Source organism: Dicentrarchus labrax, unplaced genomic scaffold (genome assembly GCF_905237075.1).
Source record: "Dicentrarchus labrax unplaced genomic scaffold, dlabrax2021, whole genome shotgun sequence".
Lineage (NCBI taxonomy): Eukaryota > Metazoa > Chordata > Actinopteri > Moronidae > Dicentrarchus > Dicentrarchus labrax.
Genome location: NW_026136714.1, coordinates 25,095,008 through 25,122,899, shown reverse-complemented (window position 1 = coordinate 25,122,899; position 27,892 = coordinate 25,095,008). Strand labels below are relative to the sequence as shown.

Genomic DNA, 27,892 nt, shown 5'->3' with positions numbered 1-27,892 from the left:
TTTTATATTTAAAAAGAAAGAAAAGAAAGATAGTTGATCCTTTAGTCTACTTTCCAGGTCATCAAATACTGATGCTTTTGGTCAAATACAGACACTTTGGATCCTGAAGCATTGGCATTTAACAACCTGGGAATAAGTACTAAGTATTTTTCTTGGTTCTGATTGGTTGTTTTTGTTCATGCCCAACAGATTCTTGCAAATGCTAGACGAATCAAAGGAACCAGATTTTTTCACAGATGATCAGTTATTGTAGTAAATTGTACTATCTGCAGCTTTATGTGAAATAACAAGAACCAACACCCAAGACGAGTCAAATAAAACACTGTATTTGAATTTTATTCTTTTCTTTCAAGTGATACATCTACATAAAAGATTTCATGGCCTCGCATGACAAGTACGGTACAGATTTTTATTTATTTTTTTACCCCTTTTTACAGCTATTATAAGATTCTTGATGAGCAATATTTTTTACATTCTGCGAGATATGTATTGGACCTAACAGGAGGTCAGTATACTGTATGGCTCACCCAATAAAGCCTTATCTTTTAAAACAAATTTTGACATCACAGTTATGAATGTAAACCGAAATACTTTGTTTAGGAAGTTTCCCCAGAAGTCTACTGAACATAACGGCAAACAACAATATCTTGGAAATTTTAAGGATATCAAGATTAATATTACCGACATTTAATCTTTAATCGTGTGATTGAAAGTCTCCTGGCTTGACTCCGCTCACCATCCATGCACACACGCACACATACAGATCTTGACATGTGTGGCCGAGGTGGCATGGCACATGAGCGCAAACGCCTAGTTTAAAAAAAAGACAAGAGAAAAAAAAAGGGTATATTAACAAGAAAATAGCAAATGTTAAAGCTTACCCCCCCTCCCTTCCTTCCTTTCTTGAGCAACAAAGACGACAGAATTACAGTCAGGTGTGTCGAAGCACCAGTTGAGTTGGTCGTGTAAAAGCAGGTCTTAAAGGGTTGGGAGTGCCTGTGAAGAGGAGTGGAGGTGCTGAGACCAGAAAGAGAGCTGAATACTTGAGAGCAGAACACATTCGCACACAAGCAATCTCAGCAAGTGTTAATGGTCTTCATCTTAGTATGACCAGGAGTTGTAAAAATAATATACTGTATATATGAGTCAGCCATGGTTGAGATGATTACAGTACTGTTAGGCCTTGATAGACAGCTGCTAGTGTGGCAGCGGTACCATTAATAGTATCATCCCTGCTGAGGGGGATGACTCAGTCCATTGTGTCCGGGTACAGCACTTTGTGCTGTCATTTCACTGAATGTCAAATGTTTCCCTTATTTGATACGCACGGTTATCACAATTTCGAAAAAAAACAAGAAAAAAAAAACATCTGCATTCTGTATAATCAACAGTAGATGGAGACACTAACACAGCTTTAGAAACAAAGGAAAGCCCCCAAAAAGCACACCCCGTATTTCTTAGTGTTGACAATAAAACATCAAATCAAACTGCCATAATTCTGTTAAATACACTGAAATTTCCTAAGCAATAATGAACATCAACAGTCTGTTTCGAGGACAGTATGGCCAGCAGTTCCTCTGCTTTCTGAGCAAACATGTCCCCTTTTGTCCAAAGTGACACCTGAAGAGAAAAACTTCAGCGTCAGTCGGTTTCCCGTGCCGTAGTCTTCAAGCACAGTGCTCAACCTCCGGAGAGGTCGGCTCAAATTCAGGGCTTGAGAAGAAGAAAGAATTGCTTCCAACCGGGATGTTGGGAGTACTCACAGGTGTGATTGTGGTGACAGAATAAGACATGCTGCACTGTATGTCCCTTATTTGGTTTAGCGGAGCGAGAACGCCTAGTTGCCATCAAGTGAACACAAATCATAACCAGCACAGAACAGCCAGCAACAGCAACTATCATTGCACACAAAGCATTAATCCTTCACTTGAACCGTTTCATTCACAAATAACACAGGAAGGAATTGTTACTCTGGAAGTGAACAAAATACTGAACAAAAATCAAAGCTTTGTGGAAAATGTATAAATAAGACTATAAGTCTTCATTTAACTCCTGCTTTAAGTAGAAAATATTAATCTGTAATAATTGTTCTGATATAATTGACTTCCCTTATTTTTAATTCGCCTCAATACATACATAATTTATCCTTCAGCTGACACACATAAGCAAACACTGCACTGTATGTAGAACCCCAAGTGCCTAAAATATCTTGACAAGAACCTTGCAAGATCCAAACGAGGCTGTTGAGGCTATAGTATTTGTACTTCAAATCCCCCTTACCAAACACATTGAGAACAACAATAATAAAATAAAAAAACCTTAAAGTGACTAAAACTCCTGGATAACAAGGGCTTTATCTATCTGTATCAACTCAAATTTATAAAATTCTCTCTTTTTTTTTTAATAACTTTGACATGTATAAGTTAGGACTTCAGTGTACAGTATACTTTATACTGTGTATACTGCAAAATGTCTTCATTCAATGCTTTGTTGCTATTACACAATATATCTAATATATTTCATCTTTAATAAATAAGATTAGATTTTTTCCCAGATAACATCCTATGTTTGTCTTTTTTCAGCAGCTGGAAGATTTTTCCCAGCGATGTGGCCTTCTTTTGTTTGTGTCCGCTTCCTTTCCCCGCCTGATTGTGGGTGAGCAGAAGATGGACAGGCAGTTTCAGTACAGGAGACAGATGGAGAGAGAGACAGAAAGAGAGAAAGAGAGAGAAAGTGGCTGGGGGCTATGAGTCAGGGGGTGTGGGTTGTGTGAAGATGGGAGGGTGGTGTTTCTGTTGCCTATCCATCAGTGCCATTCTTGTTAGGGGTGTTGGTGTTGATTGTGGTGCTGTCTTGCTGCTGGCCATCTTTGCGAGGTGGCATCCTCTCGTTTATCCTGTCCAACCCGCGTGCCTCCTCAAAGTTCCGAATCTTCCTCGTGGGAGAGAAACCTTGAATGGCTGGACGGCAGAGGAGACACCAAATAGAAGATTATCAGATGCTGGAAACCCTTGAGTAATTTTCCTACTACTGTTGCTGCAAATATTTGCGGTAAACCATATTTTTTAGCTTTTTCAACAGCCTCAATCAAACTGGATTCCATGTGGAATTTCATTTGACAAGCACAAAACACAGTGTCAGCCTAGCACAGTACAGATGTTCAGTGAATACAACACATGCACAGGTAAACAATGACTCCTAGTCTTCAAACACCAGTGGGACAAGCTACAACAATGAAACACCTCACACTTAGTAGACTTACGGTAACGTCCCGAAACAGCCAAGGAAACCAGACAGAAAACGTGTGCAAATGAAAAGCAAACTTGTAAGGGACTGTTCATAGTCATTTCAGTTATCAAGTTATACAGAGAATGAACACTCTGATGTGATGGTTTTGTAGGTGGCCATAGAAACAGGCCTGCATGGGTACTCTTGCACTACCAAATATCTGTGATAATGAAGCACTTGTGCTCATTTGAATTAACCATATTTTAAGGCAGTGGTTCCTAACCAGGGGCACGTGTTCTGCAGGGGGGTACTCCTGCAAATGTAGCTGCTCACTAATTTGAAAATAAATGATCACTTAAGTTAAATAAAAATTGCTTAAGTTAGCCAAAAGTAATGGTTTAAATAGTTTGTTAAAATGATTAAAGTAGTTAATTTAAATAGTTGTCAAATGGTTTATCTTACTTCATCTAAAAATAATGGTTAGACAGCTGAAATAGTAGCAACACCCACTTAAATCAACTAAAATGAACCCATTTGGAGCATGAGGGGTTGGGTCGTATCTGATAGGGATGTGCAGGTAGACATGTGGTTGGGAACCACATACTGCAAGTTATGCTGCCTGAACGCACTGCCCCTTAAATTAGTTGTCTGTGATGTTATACCCTCACCTTCTGTGATCTGCACAAAAGCCACCAGGACAGAATCTTTTAGATTTTATATGTTTGATCAAACAAGTCATTCTCATAGCTGAGGCCTGTTGAACCACTAACTGCCACTATCAACCAGAAGGGGCAGACAGTGTCGCAACAACCAAATAGTGTAACAGGATTAGCTTCTGAAAATATCCCAGGCAGGGATGTCCCTGGTCTTATCTTAGCCAGGTCTTAGCAGGCTTTTCTCTGTGTGGGGAGCCACACTTGGCAAGAAAAGCCAATGTGACTACAGCCTGGAAAGCATTGTCAACAGGGGACAAGCCAGGTCCTAAACCTGGTACACGTAACCAAACTTTTTGAAGCATGGGCTTTATGTTTCTGATTTACACTGACAGGCCTGATTCAACAAAGGCTGGTAAAAATAATCTTGTTCAATAATACTTCTTTAAATGCATTTTAATAGCCCATTTCAGGGAATTGTTAATTGTTTGTTGTACTCGTTTTAGTCTGATGCAAGCTTCTGTTCATCTTTTATTGCTTGACTGCAAGTTAAAAGTTCTACATAAACTACTTACTTACACTAATGGAACCACTGTGATGAAACAGACATTGATAATGCAAGAGCAACCAACAATAAAGTAATATACAGCAATATAATAGTGATATAAAAACAGTGGGGATACTAAAAGAACAATTAAACAAACATTTGAAGGGTGGGGCTGTGTTTAAAGGGTGAACAACACACACAAAACAAAGACATGAGATTTGAGCCACACAGCCATGCGTACCTTTTGCTTTAGCTGCCTCAACCGTAGCTATGTTAATGAAAGTTGAGGAAGGGGGGAAAAAAAGGGAGTCATCAAAGGCAGCCAGACATAGCAAATACAACAGTAGTATCAGACTGTAAACCCTGGTGTGATAAAAAGGGGAAACAGATGGCAGAATATAGGCCAACACCCATGGTACAGTCATTATGTATGCAAAATTCATAGCATCTGTAAAAACTTCAGCAAAAAACAAAAAAAAACTCTAGTTAGTGGGTGGGAAGGTTAGAGAAAAGAAGCCTGTGGAGATTTAGGATGGTGCTGGTGTTAAAGGGTCAAGAGGACTTAGGTGTGGAGAGCTGAGGGGGGATTTGGCTGAGCACTAAGAGTCCAAGACCAGGGCGAGATGCGCAACAATGACCAGGCAGGACGACGCATTTGTACAGCGCAGCCTTACAGGAAGGCAAAGCTGCAGTACAGATGCAATCAGAAATATTCTTTCAGACACACACTCATTTAGTCAAAAGACAAACGTATAAACAGCTTAATCCAAAATGAGAAAAACATTCATAACTAAGTAGAATTTAGAAATACTCAGTACTGAACTTTACATGATTAATATTTGTCCTTTAAAATAGTTGTTTGGCATTTTGGAACTCTTCATATTTGATTACCCAAACAGTCACATTCACTTGTTATTGCATGTGCAGGTGCAAGAATATTGGAATTATCTAATTTGATCTCTGAATGAAGACAATCGCGTGAAATATCACTTCTCAGAGAAATGATTTTGTATTCCAGATGAATGAGAGCTGTGTTAAGATAGCGGCTGCTGAATTGTAATCACCATCATTTTTCCTCTTCAGCAGTGCATTATGGGGTACTTTGTTAGTGGTGACACTTCATTTTTCTGCTTGTCGGCACTGAAAACATTTCTGGGTGTCAGCATGACTAGACTGAATACTGAATCTTTAATGTCCTCAGAAACGGGTTAATTAATGTGAAAAACTGCAGGCAGGAAAAACAATGGATAAGAAAAAAAATACATCATACACATTTGTGTTGTTCAAAGCGGCCTAGCTGATCTGGAGACTGTGGCTACGGGAGCGGACATGGACAATGACATTCTCCAAAAAGGTCACCAACATGTGGTTTCTCCTTCGATTGCTCCGCAACTTCTGTAAGCCTTCAGTGTGGCTAAGCGTGACTCCCAGCATGTCCTCTGGCGGGTGAGGCCAGGCACTGACCTTTAGATCAGAGGGTCAGCAGCCACTTCCAGGTGACAGGAGCACCCCCCCGACCAGCCAGCCCCACAGCTGAGCCCGAAAACTTTCTGTTGCATGGTGGGGGCTCGAGTCAAAGTCTAGCCAGCGCTTCCTGTGGTGAGCATGCCGTTATTGATCTAGAACCCTTCAAAGGCACTAGCAGGACAGGGAAGCTAGTCTCCCTAAACTGGACGTCAGTATGGACAGTTTTAGCTCCAGCAGTGGAGAAAATAGGGATCATTTAAGGTAAAGGCAATGCTTGATGGTTGTACACCAATAGATATCATCAAATTGAGATGCTATTTCCCCGTATTACTTGGATACAGTTAATCTACTTTTGGCAAGTTCTTTGCATGAATAAGAAACAAACAAAACTTACCTAACACACTGTCAACAGGTACAGTAAATATGAGCTGGCGCTAGCAGCAGGTTAGCATTAAGCCTATAAAACAGCTAACCAGGTTCTGTTCAAAGGCAACCAGCAGAGATTTCCAAGAAACAGTCTGGCACATAATATCAAAAATGGTTGTTTTTAGGACTATACCAATGAGATATAAAGTGAGTTAAGGTGAGCTTTACAGGTGCTGGTAGGAAGAGGTTTCCCCATTTCCAGTCTTTATGCTAAGCTAAGCTCCCTGGGTACTGGCTCGAGCTACATTTTTACTGTGCAGACGTATAAACTCTTTAAACTCTGCAAATAAGTGCATTTTATGACTCACACAATGCCTCACAACCCTAACATTTTTCATTAGGTATAGCTAATACAGGAAAAGGTTTTATAGTGTTTTTATATTTACCTAGTATGTTGTGTATTTTTCTAGTGCTAAGAAGAAGTAACACCACTTCTTTCCAAAAAGAAAAGTAAAAAAGTAATTTTACACAGTCATTTTTTGCACCTTCATATAGGATTATAGTGTCTTATTCTACTGTCAGGAGTTCACAGAATATGAAAACACTCTAACATCATCATATATATACACTGAAGGCTTTGATTACTAGGTGTTTCTTGGCCCCACAAAATGGTAAAGGAATCACAATATATGAAACAGTTGCAGAATATAAACAATGTTTAGTGTTCAAACTGTAACGTAGTAAAAACAATACACTATAAACTGACATTATAAGCTGACATAAAATATTCAAAGTATTTAAGTATTCAATTCAATTCAAAGATATATTTGGCAAATGTACTATTGCACAAAAAAAAAAAAATAGTTGTTACAGTTACAGCAGCTGTTTCAGCTATGCAACGGTATGGTGGTATGTGTAAAAGTTCATATGGGAAATTCAAATCGGTACACTGATTCATCCACAATATCACCCAGCACTAGCTCATAGCAAAAAAAAAAAAACAAAAACAAAAAAACTTGGTGACAAGGGGGGAGGAAATGTCCCCAAGGGTGTATGTAGGTTGTGCTCAATAGCAGTTAAAAAGGAGGAATCATAAAACAGGGTTATTGAGTATAAACCACACTTACCAGTCTGTAAGGTCTGCTTCCCCCCTGACAACACTCCCACAGGAAGAGTTCCAGTTGGGGTCAAGCCTTTGAGTGTTAACACATTCTCGCTTTCCTCCCTAGTCCACAAACAAAACACAGGCACACACACACACTGATTACATTTCAGGAAGCAGGGTGGCAGCACGCACACCTGGTGGTAAAGAGGCTGTTCAATCATTACTGGATATTTAACCTGTGCCCACTCACTGTCCTGACAGAGTGGTAGACAGTCAGCTCTAAACGCCTGCAGCCAAACTGTTAACATGTGTCCTGGTTCTGTAAGTGGGTCAGTGACAACTTCTGTCAATTTAAGCAGCTCAAGCAATATTTCTAAATATTGCTTACAAGTGTTAAAATATGTTTATTATTCACCTTTTTCTCCTCTACCATAACAACTGAAATGAGACTTTTGCCTTCTTTTAAAATGTAAACTTATAATTATTATATTCATCCTGCAAAGGATGAAAATGTAGCAAGTCAAGTGTCATTTGGATAAAAAAAAAAAAAAAGTAAGTTCACTGTTTGTGAAATACTCTTCAAGCCATTGACCCACATGCACTGGTCTGAAAGACAGGCTGTTCTACATGTTGCCCACTTGCAGCAGTGTGACAAGGTAGCAGCAGCAGCATTAATCTGGAATAATGTCCAATGTCATTATACAGTCTAGGTGCATCGTGACTAATCTCGTGCCAGCTCATTAATCCTCGCTGGACAACATTGTGTTTTCAAACACAACTTCATTGTGCACTCAACTGACTCCATTCATTTCGCCAACACTCCCGCACCTTCCTGGCCTCCCGCTGACCTGCTATTCAATTTGAGTATCTTACCCCCTCCGTACTGAGCTCATTGTGATCCATTTATACATGTACAGGAGCCTTTTCCTGTTAGAGTATTATCACGACAGAGGAAGAGATACATCAAGGGGAGAGAGTTAATGATCGGGTCTGACCTGAGGACTGAGAAGACCCGGGCCATTTTTCCCACAGCACGAATCTTGTTCCGGATGACCTCCTTACGCATCGCTGAGGTTCCACCTGGAACAAGTCCAGAATGTAAGGTTAAGACACACCTTGAGTATTCAGTGCAGCCATTTACATCCTTTCCTACTGATTGTCTTAGCACTCACTTAAAAAGAACAAAATATTGTATAAAAGCCTTTTGGGAAGAGAACAAAGGATGAACACATGATCCATTCGAGAGATTAACTGAGGGTTTAATGGTGTGTTTCAAAGCATAGCAGCTCTACTAAAGGGAGGAGAACTCCTTCATCATCAGACATTCGGGACATAGGCTGAAAGTGCCGTGTATAAATCACCTTACATGAAAAGCATAGCTCCCAGCATTCTGAGTCAATTAACTGCGAGCCATGACTCATTTTCAGTTCAACCAAATTAAAAACTAAACTGAGAATGCAATTTACAGAATGAGAGAACAGAATCAATTTTGGAGAAAATCTACAAGCCAAGCAAATGTGCACTTACTACATCTATGTATTTTTAGACTAAAGCAACCAGTAACATTCAGTGCTCCATATCAATCACTACATTTCAAAATGATCACACAAACAAGTGTGAAAAATATTTTTCTTGCCAGAATGGTAATGTCTAACAATATTTCCACCATCATGGTACATGACAATCCAGACTAAAACCACTACAATATTTGGTTCTCTCAGTCTCACCTTCATATAGGTCATCTCCCTCTGACATGAGCTCGTCGTCAGAGCAAATGTTCAGTACATTCACCAGCATCTCCGTCACTGTGGGGGATAGAAGCCACATTAAAACTTGAGACTGGTACCAAACCCATGTTTGGGGCAGGGGTTGTGTGGCACTGTCTGAATTCACTTCGATTTTTTCTGGAAAGGTATCTATATGAAAATTTGGTGCCCTTATGTCACAGCAACGGGATGTGCTGAAGAGTTCCACCTGTTCCTACAATGATATAATGTTCTTTATATGTATAATTTGAGGCACTGCATACTATGTATAATGCTCTGTCTGTGTTATAATCCACTATCCTTGTTCCTGTTCTGTCTTAGGTGTGGTTTGCTGTAATATTTTGATGTATGATGTACACCCTATTGGCTAGTATAAGTACTAAGTTTAAGTATGCATGTATGTTTTTCCTTTTGTAAAACCAATAAAAAGAGAATTACAAAAAACCTGAGCGAATAATTTGAGTGATGGAAAATCAGCAACACACAAAAATCACGTTAAAAATCTGTTTTGTGAGTTGCTGAAATGGGGGACATTTATAAACTTAGTTTACAGCTTAATTATTTGTCCCTTCCGGTAAATTTGGAAAATGGAATAAATTATTCAGTCCTATGTTTAAAATTAAAAGTTTAAAGTTTGTCCTGGTGTGTTGCAGTAATGGCGTGAAGAACTAAGTCTAGATAAATGATATTGTTAACAGCAGATCAACTGCACAGATGAGTCACACACAGTTATTTCTTACTGTATATCATCCATTTCCCATGCTTCCATTTTTCATGCAGTTCTATTGAATAACTCATCTTCTGGCACTTTCATACACAGAACAGATGCATAATTACTAATTAGAAGCGTGTCTCTTTCAGCCTTCTCGCTTGCTTGCTCTCTAAATTTAAACATCAACCTATATTTTATGTTGGCTAAAAACCATTCTGTATCAGTTATGCTGCATATGGAATGCCATCACTTTGTACGGATTGCATTTACAGATCTGATCAAATTCTGATCACAACGCACTTACACCTCGCATTAACATGCATTTTTCCTTATCGGGATAATGTGTTGCATTTTAATACCAGGCGTAAATAGGATGTGGGTGAGTCTGGGTCTGTATATTCCACAAAGTCAGTGTATCGCAGGCAATGCAATAAAGGGTTTCTTTTTGGCTTGCCATTCACATTTTCCCAAATAAACAACAAACATACCTTTCTCTCCAACAAAAGGCAAAGACCATGTGAAGACATCCATAAAGTTGGGCAACCAGTAAGGGTGGGGTGAGCAGTTGAACTGTCGGATGTTCATCACATTGTTCTCATACTTTAATACAGCAGCTAGGATTGACAAAGGGAAAGAGATGCGAGAAGAGATTCAAGGACTGAAAAATAAAATAGAAATAGAAATACAACAATGAGAGTGAGAAAAAAAAACACAAGAACCTTTGTTGTTGTAGACGTCTAGGTAATTTGGAGCTGAAAAGATTGTGATTAATGAAGGGAAGCCTGTGGTCTGGCTTTTTCTGTACATCCGATACCTGTCAGGCCGCAAACAAAATTACTCATCAAATATATTATAAATTATAATGTGCTGGAAATTAATCAAATAATTGTAACCCTACTTACCCTGCATCCTGTGCTTCATGGGCTCTTATTACTGACAGCAAGTTATTATTTACCAAAAAGTCACACACGGCTGAGTAACTGCAAAGAGAAAAAAGAAACAGAGAGACAGAGTGGAGGTCAAAGCTTATTCAAACTGAAACCATTAAAGGAACAGCATGAGGCCACTTATGACTTCACTGACTGTTGTTTGCCTACTGAAATACTTTTATATTTATTTTCAGCATGCCATGCCCTGTGGCCTGTTGAGCTAGGGGTTTAAATGCTGAGCACCCAGAGCCAGGACTTTGGCATTTATGGGCTGTGCTGGGCTCTCCCGAAGCTGGGGACTGTAGCCAAAGCAGACGTAAGAAGGCAAGAGAGCTCAGCTGGATGAGGGTACTTGAGGGTTTTTACTGCCTTTCCTTCTATAGCTGGTCTACCAATCTATTAGGAATGCTCAAGAAAAATTAGTGGGCATTCAACATTTCATAGATCTACATCAGGCCAAGATAACAGTTTCTGACATTTACCACTTCAGTGGATAGGAAAAAAAGAAAAAGAAAAATCTGAATATCTTATCTTTGGTCCTAAATTGGAGTGAATTTCTGATCTGATGATGAAAAATTCACTTAGATCACCAAAGTTATTACAATTTATCCGGACGACAACACTTGATTTTATGGCAATCCATGCAATAATTGTTCAGATATTTCAGTCTGGTCCAAAGTGGTCGACCAACATTCCCATCCCTAGAGCCTTGCTGCTAACTTGGCTAAAAATGACAACTACAGCTCTTTGTTCTCTACGTAAGAACTAGTGTGTGTGGTGCAACCTGTTTTAATGTTATAACTAGGCAAAAAAACAGCTGCTGTAAGCAGCTGCAGAAAATTCTCAACCCGAGTCAAGCAGACTCACAATATCTTGTAGCCCAGCTCCACAGCACATGTATTCAAATCAACAAATCAAGCTGTTGTCATACCTGAATCATGAAGTTCAGCACCATATACTGTTTAGCTTTTATAAAAAGACACCTGTGTGACTGCTATTTTTATTTTTATTACACACAGTTACCTGACTGTTCTCTCTCATTCTGAATAAGCTTTTTGTCTCTGTCGACCTACAGGATTCCAAACAAGCCTTCTTATGTGCCATTAAGATGAATGCCTGTGGACCATTTCTGAACCTATTTTCATTGAACGTATTCTGATCAAGCTGTTTGCATCTGTTAACCTATTTTTGTAAAAGTCACATTTAATGTGTTAACCTATTTTGAACAAGCTGTTTTTATCCGTTAACCTGTTTTGAGAGGGCCATTTTTGAAAGTGCCTCAATAAGCTGTTTGACCTACAAAAAAGTGAAGCTACATCCTCTGACCTGTGTGATGCAGCCTATTTTCTATTCAATTATCTGTCATTATTTTTCTATTCATGTGAGATCGGTCAACAAAAATCTCCGCTAAAATCAATTGTTTATATTACAATAACTGTTGTGGGAGCTTGGTGTTACTGCACTACTAAATCATTACTAGAGTGAGTGAAACTGCAGCAGGAGTGATGAAGAGAGCAACTTGTATTTTATCTAATACCTGAAAAAGTAAGAGCAGCCTCGGACGGAGTTATGGTTGAAGTGTTCAGATGTCTTTTCACTGCCATAGTCCTCACCAGGGTCAGCCCAAATCAGGTCACACATTGGCCCAAATGCTGGAGGCTCTTTAAACCTGTCTAACTGTTGAGCACAAAACACAGAAACACAGTTAACAGAGACAATGTTTGCTTCAGACTGACTTCTTACATGCAGGAAATTGCAGTGATGAACTCTAAATGGGCTGCAACATTTCAAACCAATATTAAAATGAATAAAATTTAGATCTTCCGTTCTTAGACAGTGCATGAAAGAATGATGCTATTTCTGTATTTTACCACAACTGATCACTTACTTTCCTTATGTCGTCTAGGCAGTTGATTTCTGGTGAAAGTCCGCCATGCACACACAGGAACTGTTGGTTGAGCAGGGCAGCGAGGGGCAGGCAGTCAAAGGCCTCCATACAGGCGTCATACACCCGTTCAGAGTATTTAATTTTACCTGCAGCAAACACATTGTGACAACACAACATATGGTTCATTTTTGGAGCTCATCCCTTTCTTTAAAAAAAAAGGCCACAAATGGCCAAAATTCTGTTGTCAGAAGTGTTGTGAAGAAGTAACGCAGCTCCTCTGCCAACAGTGGGACTGATGATCGTTTCCAGGCAGTTTCTGCAGTGTCACTTGCACAACACTGCAGGTCAGATCAGGTCAGGAGGAAGCTGACTCCTTATAGGGCAGGAGCAGCCAATGACGGTACAATGTGGGTTTTAAAGACTGAACAAGCCAATGCTCCAGTGCCAAGGAAGCACTAAGTATGGAAAAGTCTTAAGAGTGAAGCTTTGTACTTGAAATGAGCATTCTTTTATCATGTTGCATGTTGAAAATTTCAGTTTAGAGACTGGCTACTTTTTTGTCTGTCCACTGTCTGTTGCAATGTCTGTGCTGCAAGTAGTTATTCACAGTTAACGTAAGATGTGTGTCTTGACAACACAATGTTTGCTGTTTATTATTCATCTAGTTATTTATTTAATCTTTTTTCTTTTTCCTGTCAAACTGTGGTGGGATCTGTTGTGTCGAGATGTTCACTGTTATATAATTTGTTTTTATTGGACTGCTAAATCACATCTTTTGTGTCTGTGTGTTTATTTTAAGATAAAATGAAATAAAAAACTAACAAGTCATTCTGTCATTGCAAGCACAAACTCAATATAACTTTAACAAGGTTTCTTAAGGGTTTACCATGTTTAAGACTTTTTAAGGCCTTTTCAATACATCATAGAATGCAATTTAATACCTTCACAAGATCACACTGTTCAAAGTATGATGGAAAACCAGTAGACACAATATGTCCTGGAATTGTTTATTATTATATGACATACTTCCCAGCAGTATATAGTATAGTATAGAATATAGAATAGTTCCTAAATATATAATTATTTATAATATAATATAATATAATTATAATTGTTTAATGAATGCACACCGGACTAGGATACAAGGCATTAAGATGACGGATGGAAGTTAAATCTTTGCTAAACCTGACACATAAAAACTGAAACATAATAAAATCAGGACAATCCAAAGTATCAAGAAAACCTCACTCTCAGTATCTTAATTGTTTTAACAAGGGTATAATATTATTTAATTGTCATTGTCAACAAAGAGTTGTATAATTAAATTCAGGTCTTACCTCCCTATATGCTACTCGTAAAAACAAAAAATGTATATGAGGCAAAGTTGATTAGTAAGTCTTTAAAATCAGTTTTATATAATGGAGTGCTGAGGATGAATTAACCAAATAGGGATGAACACTTCTTGTTACTTTTGATTGTATTACCTTGAACACAACACTGTAGACCAACAATGGAATGGCAGAAATCAAAATGTTAAAAGGACTTTCTGCTCTAAAACCATGTGTCCTATAGGTAACTCCTGTACGAAGACAGGTCAAGGTCAAGCAGTTATAAAATTCCTCTGTCGCAGTCATACTTGTAATCATCTTCCAACTACAACTGCCTAATCTCCTGGACAAATCTGTAATGTGATCCAATGTAATACCACAGTGCTGAAATGATTAGTCAGTTTGGCAGGGTTTAAAATAAACAATATCAAGGAGCAGAACACATTCAGTCACTAAGCACATTAGACTCGTCTCTCCTCCCACTACCTGTCATTTTGCTGCGGTATATATAAAACTAAAAAGATGGGGAAGCCCTATAAACTCAAAGTAAGTGAAGATCACAATGAATCTAAGAATCAATGATTTTCCCTACCGCTTTATCTGCTCACATAGTTTGCACACATACTTAATTGCTTTTATTATAAAAGTATTACACCCTGCCCCCAATGACCACCACCTAAACCACTCCAAGGTGGTACAGTATGTAATGACACAGTTTGTGTGTGTAGCTGAGATGGTATGTGGGTGGATGTGGGGGAGGGGGGGGGGGGGGGGGGGGGTTGAGGATGTAGAGAGTGAAATCTATTTGCAGCTGGCAAGGTTGTCTTTGCTGTCTGCCAAAATGTCTTTGTTTCTGAGCCTGCATACTAATGCCTCCACACCTGCTTCAAACACACACACACACACACACACACACACACACAGACAGATTCACACACTCAACTGTCACAGATTGAAATCAGTGTGTGTGTAACTCTGAAAAGCATCAGCAGCATGCCTGGCTGCTCTCCATGCTCCAGCAGTTCATCGTCTGTAACGTGAAAAGGAATAAGGCTTCATCTCCTCTGCGGAGTCTGTAACACTGAGGAACTGCCACATCTTGTGACGGGGCTTCCTGATCCCACAGACACTTTCTGACAAACATGTCCTACTTAAGGGAAGCTAGTCATTTCATTAAGGGGAGTCAGTCACCTCACAGTTACTGCACACTTCTTCTCTGACATGGAAATGCCAATGCTTCTTAAAATGATGTGTTTTTATTTTGTGCCTGTTGGTGTGTAGAAATAAAAAAAAGGATGATCAATTAACTTGCTGTAGTGAGCGCAAGAGCGATCCTGCACTTGCCATACCACTTGCATCCAGGCTTGGTCAGGAATCTGAAACCTGATTGATACAGACCACTGTGAAGTGCTACAGAGAGCGTAGGAGCACATTAGACTGGCCTTCATACGGCTGAGAGAAACACTGCACTTACATTCCTGTTTGAAGGTGAAGTACTCTGTGAGGTGCCGGCACTCGTGGTTCCCACGCAGGAGGAAGAGTGTGGTGGGGTGGTTGATCTTGAGTGACCAGAGGTAGAGAACACACTGGGAGGACAGACAGTGAGAGAGAAAATGTGGGATGAGAGGAGGAGAGGGAAAAGTCAAAGATGTGCACCGACGATCAAAGTCTAAGCTCTGAAAGTGCTTGTGTGATCGGTGTTTAATTTCCAGTGCTCACTTCTCACTGGAAACCACATGTCAGCATCGATGGGATAACAAAGAACGACCATCCCGGTCTCACTTACCTCGTTTATAACATTATCACAGACTAGGGCTGTAACTAACAATTATTTATAATATTTTTATTTTATAATGTCTTGATGAATTGGTTTTTTTATTATTATTTATTTATTTAATTTACCTATAGCAATATGTGTTTTTTTCTTCGCAAATTCACCAAAAGGATGTTTTCCAGTGAACATATTAAAGGTTCTAATGCAAAATAAATAAATAAATAAATAAAAAGACTATGAAAAGCAGACCGGTATTTACAATCCAAATGAACTTGCTTTCTCTTTAGTGTTCAGACAAGGCACTGCTCAATAGCTGCCACTTGCCACTCTCAGCCCACTCTTTTAACATGCACCAAGCTTGGCCTGCTATTAAGTCGCTGGAACAAGATGCCAAGGTAACCAGAGTCAGCAGGTATGTATTCATGCAACTGACAATGTAGGGAAAAAAGAGAGGACTACATTTTCGTATTCACTTCCACTGTCAGGAGGAATAGTGAACTGTGAAGTGTAGGTAAATGTGTAGTGGGGGACTGTCGGTGTGACTTGATCTCTCATGTGCGGAGGTGGAGAAAGGGACATGGCCTGGAGTGACTAGAAGCTGACATGGGTTTTAATGAGAGCCCTCTGCTCTCTTTTAGCCAGCCACTCTGTGTTGGAGCCTGGAGTGGGGGAGCCAGACAAAGGAAATGGCACAAAGCTTTGTGTGGCAGACATGAGCGCTGGCTACCTTCGAACCCAGACACACATATGTAGATTCATGCAAACACAATTCAGCCTGTGCCTGGTGTATATACAGGGCCTACGCTGGGGCTGGGAGAGTTAGTCCACAGACACACTCTCTTGGATCAAAGAGAATTTACTAAGTAGATAAAGAAGAGCTTAGAGAATGAAATGGATTGCTCACATGCACTGAATTTAGACTTTGGCAAATTACTGGCCTGCAAAGGTAATACACTGCTACAAGAGGCTACAGTGACTCTTAATGTTGCCAAGGTAACCACATCCTGATATCCATTTTCCTATATCTGTCTTATGTGTTACTGAAGTGAGCTCTGTGGCCTTCCTTTAAAATGTAGCAAAAGCAAGAATCTGGGGCTTTCAGGCTCAATTGTTTTGGTTTTGTGGTGAGTTTGCGTCAGTAAATCAGGCCAAACAGCTTCCTCTGATATACTGAAAGAATTATACATACATTACACATATATAGTGCTGTACACAGCAGTATGTTCACCCTCTCCACTCCTGTCTGATCACACCTGTGCTTCAACTGCAGTGGGTGGAGGAGCTCCAGAGTGACACTGATAAGCGCTGTGGCTCAGACACACTGAACTGTTATTCAAGTGGAGAAGAGGTCATTCCCCTCTATTGGGTTGGAAGTGTGTAAAGTGTCACTTTGCTATAGAAATGCATGGGGAAATAACCCCAGTGCCAATTTCTGAGCACTTCAGTGGACACAAACCCTAAATCGGCATCAGCCTATCATCCCCTATGCTGTTTCAGTCTGCTCCTTTCATCTGTGACATTTCACCCACCTCAGGGTACTACCCAGTGCCCACCAAAATCCCCCACAGGGTGGCCAAAACGTTAGCATGCTGCCTTGTTGACTCTTACATCAGGCCCACTACACACCATCCTTATGAAATGTTCTTTATTTTCTGCTTCTCCTTTGCAAATGTTCCTGAAGGCATTGTAACATTTCACACTTTCAGAATGCTATATACAAATAATGAACTAAACATCAGACAAATCAGGACTGCCCAACAAAGGTGAAAAAAATCATATCTCATGTCACTAAAGAGAGTTCTCCACTGACAGTTTATACACAGAGGCTTCAAAATCGATGCAGCAGAACCAGAGATCATTTTTTTAATTCCAAGCATTGTCAACCTGGCACACACATTACCCACAATGCAAGTCGACTGCTAACAGGCTGGTCAGAGATTAATTAACAGCTAATGTAGCCTCAAGCTGAAATGAGAAGCAGGCTACAGAGGTCTGGCAAGCTCAGGTCTAACTAATGCTACCAACAGATTTGTTTGAGTTTGAAACTTGCAGTCTTCACCTCCAACTAAAACTGACTCAAGTGACATCACTTGAGGTAATTTATCAGATTTCAAACAGCACCCTTTAGAGACACAATAGACTTTGTTCACATATGCAGTAGCACTCCCCCAAGACCTGTTAACACTCTGATGTGTAAAATGTTTAAAATAACAATGCTGTACCGCAATGCAAGGCCTGGTGCTCCAGAGAGCTAAAATCAGATGAAGTTCTCTGAGGTATTCACAGGAACAATTGGAGTTTGATATGTGTTGAAGAATACTGATGTTGAGTCATAACTGACAAATACTGTACCTCGCTGTGATTGAAGATAAATGACAGTGAGTCTAGAGGTTCACACTACTCCCACAAGGTAACCTATTATTTTTACTGATCTGGATCTGAGACTATTTCATATCATCTGGCACAATTTCTGGCTTTTCTTCTTGTCAGCACAGATGTTGACATAGTAATCTAATTTACAGAACATTTTTGTTATATTTCTTTTTGACTAGCTATTTTCAATGATCTGTCTCTTGTTTAACCTAATTACAGCTAACGTCTGATGCTTAAAGCAGTACTCGACCATTGTACGAGTATGATTATTGAATATACCTATACAAGTGGACAGCAGAGGACAGGATTACACAGCAGTAGTGTTTTCCATGTTTTCTTTCTACTATTCCTTTTTTTTTTTAAATCCATGAAGCTGGGTCACCATTGTAAATGCTATAAATCAAAGCTTACTACAGCTGCCACCCTCCGGCCAGGGCTCTTAATAAGGGTACTGCAGTTACACTTCGTATAGCCAGTCTGCAGCTCTCTGTTCCAATCCCCCATCTTATTTTTAACTGTTCTAACAAGCATGTATGAACTGTGCCCTTTGAAGTTGTCATTGAAATAGAATTTAAGACAGCAAAACCCATTGGTCAAGAAGCACTGAAGTAAGATCTTCAGAGCAGCACTGCAGTAAGCCTTACATCTTAGTAGCTAGCCTACGCATTTTGAGAATCAAAATTGGACAGACCATTAGTTTAGTTTACATTTATCTCATTACATCAACTTAATCTGAATTCACATGCACTGCACTAGGATACAAGCAGCAGAGTGCCAAGCCAAAAACACAGCAAGAGGTCAGGTTACATTACGACCCGATGTAAGATAAAGACATCTCATTAACCTACCGCACACTGAAGGGATGGAACAATACACAGAAACATATCACATTGGTCAGTGCACAATATTCACTATTTGACTTGATATATCACCCTTGTGTCACATTGCAATTAGGATTGCACAATATGGTAAAAACATAATATTGTGATTGTTAATTGTTGTTATTGACAAAGTTAAAGTCATAATTTTTAGGGGTCTGTACCAAATAAACATGCTTTCTTAAATCTGAAGAACAAGATTTGTAGGCCAGGACATTTCTTATAAAGCTGTTTGTCACACATTTTACCTTTAATAAAACATTAAAGCATATTGATCCTGTGATTTTCTTATTGCAATTGGCCATATTGCGATTTCAATAATGTTTAGAGTAATTGGGCAGCCCTACTTTCAATACATTTTCATTTACAGCAGAAATTAATTTTATTTTTGAAACATTTTTAGACAAACTTAATTTTATAAAATAAGACACAGAAACTTTACATGAAAGGAAACACCTAAGGAACCAATTTCTGCTCTAATGAAATGTATTGACAACACTGACAAAACTGAATTAAACAGTGAATACTGTGCATTGTTACAGCCTCACAATATAGCTTATCCAAACATCTTAAGATGCCGAGAATTCAACTACATGAAACAAAGTTTACCTACACTTGTAAACCAAAGGCTAAAAAGACAAAATCACAACAGTGACACACCTAGAGTTAATATTAAGATGAGATATCTGTTCGACCAAATGTATTTCAAATCTTCTGTGAACTAAACACCTAGTTTGGATACAGGTATGTCATTTTTCCCCCTTCAAATGTAAAATAAATCATTACAAATTAATAAAATGTGAAGAAACAACAACTTACCTCAATACTGAAGTATCCTCGATCTACGTAGTCACCGAGGAAGAGATACCGTGTGTTACTGGGTGATCCCCCCACTTCAAATAACTTCATAAGGTCAAAGAATTGGCCATGGACATCACCACATACTGCCAAAAGACAAACACACTGCTGTTAATTCCTCATGTAACAACAAGTGCAAGGCACAATGATGTTTCTCTGTCTGGATTTACAATAAATTGCTATTTCTCTATTCTAAAACCAGCTATATTTACAAAAACCTAAAAGAAGCCTCTACATTTATTAAACTTGCAGCTTCAAAGAGTTCTGCACATTAACAAGTTTCCATTCCATTCTAGGCCAAATATTATTTTTCTTCTCAAATCAGGATTGGATTCAGTAATGATTAGAAAAACTTCGTATCCATTATATCCCTCTTCTACAAAATGAAACATAGACAACACAGTTATAGTTTAATCAATATTCTAATATAAGAGACACAAAATACTGTGCCTGTTATTTCAGTAAATACTGTGATACGACACCAAACACTGAAGATCTAAAGACTGAATACCCTTGATTAGACTTGCAACGATTAGTCGATTAATCAATTAGTTGTCAACTATTAAACTAATAATTTAAACTCACTTAATCATGGCAGAGGAGGGAGGAGTTTTGGTGAAAGTGTTTCATATTGATTATTGCTGAAGCCAGAGACATTTAAGTTGACTTTTTCAATCAGACTTTTTTCAATTTTGCATCGATAATTAGCTTTGATGTACTGATCTAGCATATGAATTGTTACAGTCAGGTACACTGAGAAACACTGCATTCTGAGATCTGACCCTGCAATGACACCTAACACTGGTATCAGCTATGTGCAGATGAGAGCATTTAGACTTAGATTAAATTTGATTTTGTGGAATGTGGAAACAGTATCGCACGTGCTATTACACAACAGCTGAGCTATAAATACTTTTTTTTAATTAGGAAAGTTCATCCTCTTATTATCCCTGCTAACTAGCAACTGTCAGCTGTGGAGGTTGTACTGGCTATTGTAATAAACCATATAAGCATGCAAAGACATATTATCACACTGACTCTCCCCAGAGTTAAGTTAAAATAAGAAATAAAGGCTCTCCTGTCCACCACATAACAGCAAAGAGAGGTGTTGTTGTCAAATTACAGAATACAGGAAGTGTCCAATTTTCACATGTGCACATTAGCCATATCATGCTAAATGACTTTTGTGTTGAGGGAAACTGAACAGTAACAAAACTGGGGGAGCCGATTAACTTATGCCATTCATATATATAATTTTTTCTCAAGAGCTGGTTGGATCTGAGGGTGCTGAATTTCGGCCATGCAAAGGTCAGCCAAGAGGGAGCAGATATTTTTTTAAAGAACTGACTAGTGACTGAGTTGACTCTGACAGCCTGCAAGGCCCTTGGATCTGGCACAGAACGGGGTATACACCAGCTGCCGGCATACAGAAACAGTGTGGCAATGGAATAATGCCTCCGTTGGTGCTGTGTTTACTCTTTGATCACAACACTATCTGTGCTGTCTTGGAATGACTAACGTCTGCATCCAACAGTTACTCTTTAAAACTACTTAACAAGTGTAGCACCGGAAGAAGCTCTACTGAACCATCATGTACAAGGGATAACATACAGTACCTACATATACTTTTTAAGACTGATGTTTCCAAGGTTGTCAGCAGTCAGTCCAGAGTTTGATCCTGGGCTCTGAGTGAGCATGTGCCAGCCTACCTGTTATAGGCGCCTCCACTTCCAGCATGCACTTCTCTTGGCGGAGGATGTTGGCCCCATCATTGATAATCTTTAGAGCCACGTCCTCTTCCACCCTGCCCTCCTTGACGAGGTGGTTGCGAAGCAGCTCAGCGTTGGGCTTGCCATCTTCAAACAGCTCTTTTACAGTCAGCTTATGCTGTGGAGGGTATGGCACAGCTGTTGAAGGAAAAAAGCAACACCATCTATTAGAATAAATAGGTTAGAGCTAATTAAAATTCTTGTAGCTTGTTAGCATTTACAGCAATTTGGCTTTGTCAATATCTTGTTCAAACTGAAAATTGCATTCAAGAGACAATTAGATCTAAGCAAGAAGAGATGGTAATTTCATACCAGTAATATAAAAGAAGATATGGGCCCCGAAAGACACATGGAGCAGAAGAAATGTTCTGCATCTCAGACTGCATTTGCTAAAGTTGTAATCATAAGAAGTGACATTTGCATTAACTGAGACAAGATGAAGTTATTGGCAGAGCAGGAGGGATGCATACACCTACATGATAACGGAATGCAAAAGATGCATGAGACAGACAGCAAGAAGACCCGCACCTCACTTGACCCACCCTCCCTCAGTAATCTGCTCCATACCACCTACACAATCCTTTTACTGTCATCACAAAAGGTCAATGCTTTTGAGGCTGAGACCTGAGTGCCTCGTGATCAAAACAGTCAAGTGCGCAACATCCAAAACTGATGAATGTATCACTGCCAAATAGAGGACCTAGCAGTAGGATAGTAATGTTAATACATTAGACACAGACAGCTATTCTCTAAAGGAAAACTGTGCCTTATAATACAGACTCACCAGATATGCCATTAAGAAAGCATAATTCGACATTGTGGAAGAAGGACGAAGTTCCCACTTTTAAGATGTAGCTCAATGAAATGACCAATAGCCTTCATGTTGAAAAAAAAAATAGGGTTCTCTCTGAAGAACAGACAGACAGTCACAATAAGACTGGCTATCCCTTTGTCTGTTACATGAGAAACAACCCATAGTGTGCACTCCTTGTGTAGTCTACTGGGCAATAAAATATTCATTACTTTATTTTTTACTATTTTTTCACTGCAACCTTTATTGTCATATAATACTTACTGAGCAGAAGGGAGAGAGGCAGGGAGGGTGGGTGTGTTAACAGTATATTTTGTTCAGTTAAGTTATGTTGATACTATCTGTTGTATTAGCTGTGCTTTTCTTCAGTGTTTACATTTTGTAATCCTTCCTCAATAAAATATACTTGACAAAAAGAAAGCATAATTCAATCCAATTGTCCAAAATAAAACATTAATGGTGTGAATTATATCAAGTTTCAGTGTATGAGAAGTTGTATAACTACCACTATTAAAAAGGCTCAAATTTAACTCTCTACCAAGCTGTTCACAGTGCAGATTAGTACTGTAACACTAGCAGCAGCTCATCAGTTCATAACAGCACAGGGGCAGATAGCTGCGGACTAAGCTGCACTTGTTCAAAACAATAGTAGAGTGTGATCCAAGCCCTCTCACTTCCAGGGCTTGTGGGGTAAAAGGGATTACAGCTGGTATGCCTAATAAGAGACCAGGCCCACACCAAATGCATTATGGCACCAATTAAGTACGGTGTAAGGAAAGTCGGGGAGGTTTTTCAACACAGTCTGTAAGGCATAAATAAAAAAGACGAGTGTTATAAACAACAGCCTTTGTACAGCTTATAAAGTGAGCACACAAACCACAGAAAACCTTGCCACAGTGCACACTACCAAACTACCATTTCATCCTGGATTCCTGATATCATCAGATCCATCCACAGGTCAGTGCACAGGACACCCCGGGCCATCAAATGTGACATAAATACCTGTATCAGCTCGAGAAAATGAGCACTACTTATGTGATAAGCTGTGCCACTGGCACAAGAACAAGAGGAGGAGAGAGAGAGGCATTCTGAGAATGTTGTCACACCCACACAGAGCAAATCAAAGTGCTATATGAAAAAAGCACTAATGAGTTTTTAGTGTGGGCGCATTTGCTAATCAGTGATGCGGTGCCTGAGTGCAGGGGTAGCCTAATGTATGTCTCACTCAGGATTGTGTCTCAGTCTGGACTTGAGGAACAAATTAGAGTTTAGAGGCTGATCCACTCTGATGTTTTTCATGGCTTTTTAAAGAAATATTTGACACACGCTGTTTAATGTATTGCTGATGTTAGTTAGGCCACAGATTAGCCTCGGCCTGCCGTGGAAAAGCTAGAGCACAGCTCCAACTTGGCTAGTCTATGCCGAGGACAAGCTGTCATACGTTGACCAGTGTGGTATAAATAAACAGTAAGTGCTCCCAGGCCTACGAGGCACGGCCGCGAACAGAGCTGTAAGCTGAGGTACGAGCCTTAAGAACAGATTAGGTAAAGCTTCTATTAGCAAGGGCTTCCAGATTCAGGGGCTGTTTACTTAAAAGCCTCGTCACACTGAAGGAAGGCTCCAGTACGAACAAAGCAGACTCTGTGAAAACATGATGACACAGAATGGGATACATAATGGGGCATGAGATAACCAGACCGTGAAACATTTCAGGCAACAGACACGCTGACCAAATTTACGAGCCTTTGCCTAGAGGCTGGCAGTAATTACCCGTGCTGGACAATAATAGCTGGTCTCAATGCCAAAGAACCGAACACTCCTTCCAACTCAACAGGAATGACCCCCCTCCCGCCCTCCCATAATAACAACAACAATAATAATAAATTCTGGGTCGGTTTGCCTGTACAATCAAGGCTGGACCAGTCTGTTCAAACACAGATAGAAATGAATCTCTGGCTGCCAGTAAACAGCCTTACTCAGTCCAAACAGCCGCGCGGTGACAGAAAACAACGGTGCAGACAAACTGAAGTGAGCCACTTATTTTTCCCACACATAACCCGGTGAAGAAAATGTTTTGTTAAAAATAATAAGCCGCCACCGCCCTGACACTGGCTTCTTATTAGAGACTGCATGGCCTAATTAGCATTAATGTTTGATGAACTCTTCAGAACCACGCACACGCACCCACACACGCACGCACGCAAGCGCGCACACACACACACACACACACACACACACACACACTGCTGCACTGCATCAACACCCACACTGTCTGGCATGACAACAAACGACTCAAGAAACAAAAGACACTACTATCTACCATCCTGCCCACCGAGGATAATGTTTTGGACACTGATATGAGCCAGGGTCTAGAATATGTTCGCTATTGTTTCAAAATCAACACAATAGAGGAGGATTGAATTACAAAGATGCGGCTGGGTAGAGATGAATGGAGCAGACTGTGGCTGGATGAATCATGAAGTCCACTTCAGATTGCTCTAATTATCAGTGAATGCATTACCTTCGCGAGCTAAATAGCCAGGCCTCGGGTTTATTCTCCCTATATACTGTATGTCTTATATCTCTTTGATTTTATTCCAGACACCGAAGATCAGGTTTAACATGCAGCAGCAATGCGGTTCAATTCGTATCAAGATTGACATGAATCTTTGTCACAGAAAGCAATGGAGATAGCAAAAACCAAATGCAGCCTAGCAAAGTCTTGTCATCAGTGAGTACAGGTGGCTCCACGCGCCTATTAGTGTGTTCACACATCGCCTGGGGAGAAAACATGAGATCAAATGACCAAGTGATTGAGCTACCAGGTCGACTGCGATACTCAGCAGAGAATGAGCTTAACTGTTGACTTACACAACGAGAGCAGCATTAGTCTTATGCAGTCTACCAGTTAAGCCCCCTTACAACCACCAGTTACACTGGAACACCATTGCGATTACCTGACAACAACAAAGGATCACCTAATATGGACTTTGAAGGGTCCACATTGTGATCCCATAGTGATATTTTACTCATCAATTTGACAAAATATCCACTCAAAACAACTGAACCATGCATGATGTGGATAGCAACAACTGATGTCAGACTTTTTAATATGGCACTAATATTGGTTTGGTGTCCCCACCCTAAAGCAAAGTTGTCTTTACTCCAGTCTATATTTCCTCTGTCTCTCTTCCTCCCTGTCACGTTCCTATTCTCTCTCTCCACCATGTGGCTGGCCATGTTGGGAACATCACTGGGGAGATTCTTTCCACAATTAACTCACCCTCTCCCTACTGGCTCACACATCAGCATTCCAGTCCCCTGGCAGGACACTCTCCCAGTGCCCTTGCAGACAGACGGGGGATGTGGTGGGGTTGGGTTCTCTCTCTCGGGAGCTACCTCACAGTTGGCTCTGACTATCCCGTCTTGGGCAGACACAACAAATGGTGTCCTGTCTGTCCAATAAGCCATGACAACCTCAGTGTGAAGGAATCCATCTTGTAAAGCCCTGCTCGTAACCTGAGCAGACCTTGGGTATTCCCGTGAGTGAGTGACAGCCCCATGAATTAAGACCTCACCCATCCTAAATGTCAAGGAGATTGGGCACAGATGTAGGACATACTGCCTTTGATTTCTGCAATGAGGTGGGGTATTACATACACCAGTGGAAAACTATGGCGATGATACCTTAAACAAGTTCTATCCTAAGCAGTCATAAAAATCCACCCTTATCCACAGATACATGAGCATCTTCTGGTAAAAGGTAAAGGCTGAGGAGCCCATATGGGTGTGACAATAGTGCAATATACAACAAAAGTGACAATTACTCTATATGCAACTTTTATCTCATATGACTGTATGCTTACCGGCCTCTCACTGCTGTACTATAACATTACACATTATAGCCTTTCTGACAGAAAAGGGTTTAGACAAAGTTATTCCACAAGCTACAGGTGGTTTTCAATCCATGCGTTAGCTGCCAGTCAAACAATTTCTAATGCGCATCTCAAATTGACGGAAACACTCACCTTTTATCAGCCGCTCCGTTGTGGACTGTTTCTCCTGTTTGTCTTTGTCTTTATCCTTTCCTGACATCTTTGCTTCGTCTGAAGGCTAAATTCGGGGATCAAATCTTGCACAGCCCTCTTGCCAGCTAGCCCGAAGACAAGCTAGCACAAGCACATCAGCGTGGCCGTCAGCTCCGTCCTGACTTTCGGTTGAGGTCGGAGGGACTAATTTGATGTCTTCTCCAACAAACAGTGAAGATTAGCTAGCGAAGGAGCTCCAGCTCTTGTTGTGGCTTGAGTGGCTAACAGCCTAGCTAACGTTAGCTCGCAGCAACATTTATTCTAGCGAATAATTACAGCACTAACGTTAAGTAGTAATGTTGACACAAATGTAGAATTGTAATAAACATTAAAAAAAAAAAAAAAAAAACAGAGACGACGGTTTGCTGTGTAATAGTTGACAAGTGCAGCGAATAATACCTGGGTGTTACCTAGAGGGAGGCTGCCGCTAGCAGCTAATCCGATTTAGTTACTCTTTTCCAGCTAGTTAGCCAGCTAACATCTTAACGTATTGGCAAGTCGGCGGACAGGCAAAGACAGCAACGGAAGACTGGCGCTTCATCTTCTACATGCAGGCCGTTTATTGTAGAAACTGACACTAGTACGTAAAGTCGCGTTTATTTAGTATGCAGAAACACCGAGAGGCTTTCCAAGATGCAGACGGCGTCTTGACAGCGTATCCTCCTCCTCCTCCTCCTCGGATTAAACTGTAATCTGACAGTGAGTGAGGAGCAGCGGTGGATTTCCTACAACATGGTGGAGCCGATGTGACGTGACTATGGAAACGTAACACGTGGTTTAGGGGTGCGTTAAAAACACAGGAGCTCTCTGTCGAAGTGACTGGCTGTTTCCTTTGCTGCTGCCCGCACATTACGGAACATAAACGGTGGTAAAAGTGTTTGAAATGTTGCTGCACTGGAGTGAAAGCGTCTAAAGCAGGTGCTGTGTCAGTTGTGTTAATATTCTCTGCAATGTTCTATGTAGTCTTTAGCTTTTATTGGTTTTTTTTTGTATTGTTATCTTTCCTGTCTGCATTTGAACGTTTCATAAATGTTCCTGATTCACAAAAAGTTCGAGCACAAACTCTTTGTTCAACTCGATGCGATTCAATTTGACAGATTCAATTAAAATGGACAATAATCAAGAAGTGACTCCGCCTGAAGCTTGTTTACTTCTCCACAAAACAAAACACAAGCAGACACGCCCATTCTGAAACAAGGCCCTGGTCGAGTGGGCGTGACTCGGAAGTGCCTTTAAAGTCTTTTCCCCTAAAACAATGAAATACTGACTTGGAACATTTATTTAGAAGATGCTATTTATTGTTTATTTCAAATGTATATATATAATTCATAGGACTTAAACTGTGACATCAG

General features: G+C 40.1%; 2 protein-coding genes across 5 annotated transcripts in view; one reads left to right on the top strand and one right to left on the bottom strand.

Moving 5' to 3' along the window:
- ogfod2 (2-oxoglutarate and iron-dependent oxygenase domain containing 2) overlaps nucleotides 1–27,892 on the top strand; it is a 239,773-nt gene that overhangs the window by 176,080 nt on the left and 35,801 nt on the right. The window lies entirely within an intron of this gene.
- Nucleotides 311–27,297, bottom strand: ppp3cca (protein phosphatase 3, catalytic subunit, gamma isozyme, a). Of its 4 annotated transcripts, none has more exons than XM_051422074.1 (14): nucleotides 26,481–27,296; nucleotides 21,582–21,779; nucleotides 19,834–19,958; nucleotides 15,464–15,575; nucleotides 12,662–12,807; nucleotides 12,311–12,450; nucleotides 10,747–10,824; nucleotides 10,564–10,658; nucleotides 10,333–10,458; nucleotides 9,094–9,171; nucleotides 8,362–8,446; nucleotides 7,389–7,486; nucleotides 4,670–4,696; nucleotides 311–2,960 (listed from the first exon to the last, which is right to left on the bottom strand). In XM_051422074.1, the coding sequence occupies exons 1-14, from the start codon at nucleotides 26,545–26,547 to the stop codon at nucleotides 2,800–2,802; spliced, it is 1,536 nt and encodes a 511-aa protein (XP_051278034.1). In that variant the 5' UTR covers nucleotides 26,548–27,296; the 3' UTR covers nucleotides 311–2,799. The 4 variants fall into 4 exon arrangements, with proteins under 4 accessions (XP_051278034.1, XP_051278035.1, XP_051278036.1 ...); XM_051422075.1 differs by having other exon boundaries at nucleotides 311–2,951; XM_051422076.1 differs by lacking the exon at nucleotides 4,670–4,696.

Excerpts from the sequence above, each read along its gene's own strand:
- ppp3cca (XM_051422074.1), bottom strand. The coding sequence starts at position 26,547 with ATGTCAGGAAAGGATAAAGACAAAGACAAACAGGAGAAACAGTCCACA. Across the intron at positions 9,172-10,332 it reads GCCTTTTGTTGGAGAGAAAG|TGACGGAGATGCTGGTGAAT; the intron begins GTATGTTTGTTG and ends TATCCCCCACAG. Across the intron at positions 4,697-7,388 it reads GAAGCAGACCTTACAGACTG|CTACGGTTGAGGCAGCTAAA; the intron begins GTAAGTGTGGTT and ends TCATTAACATAG.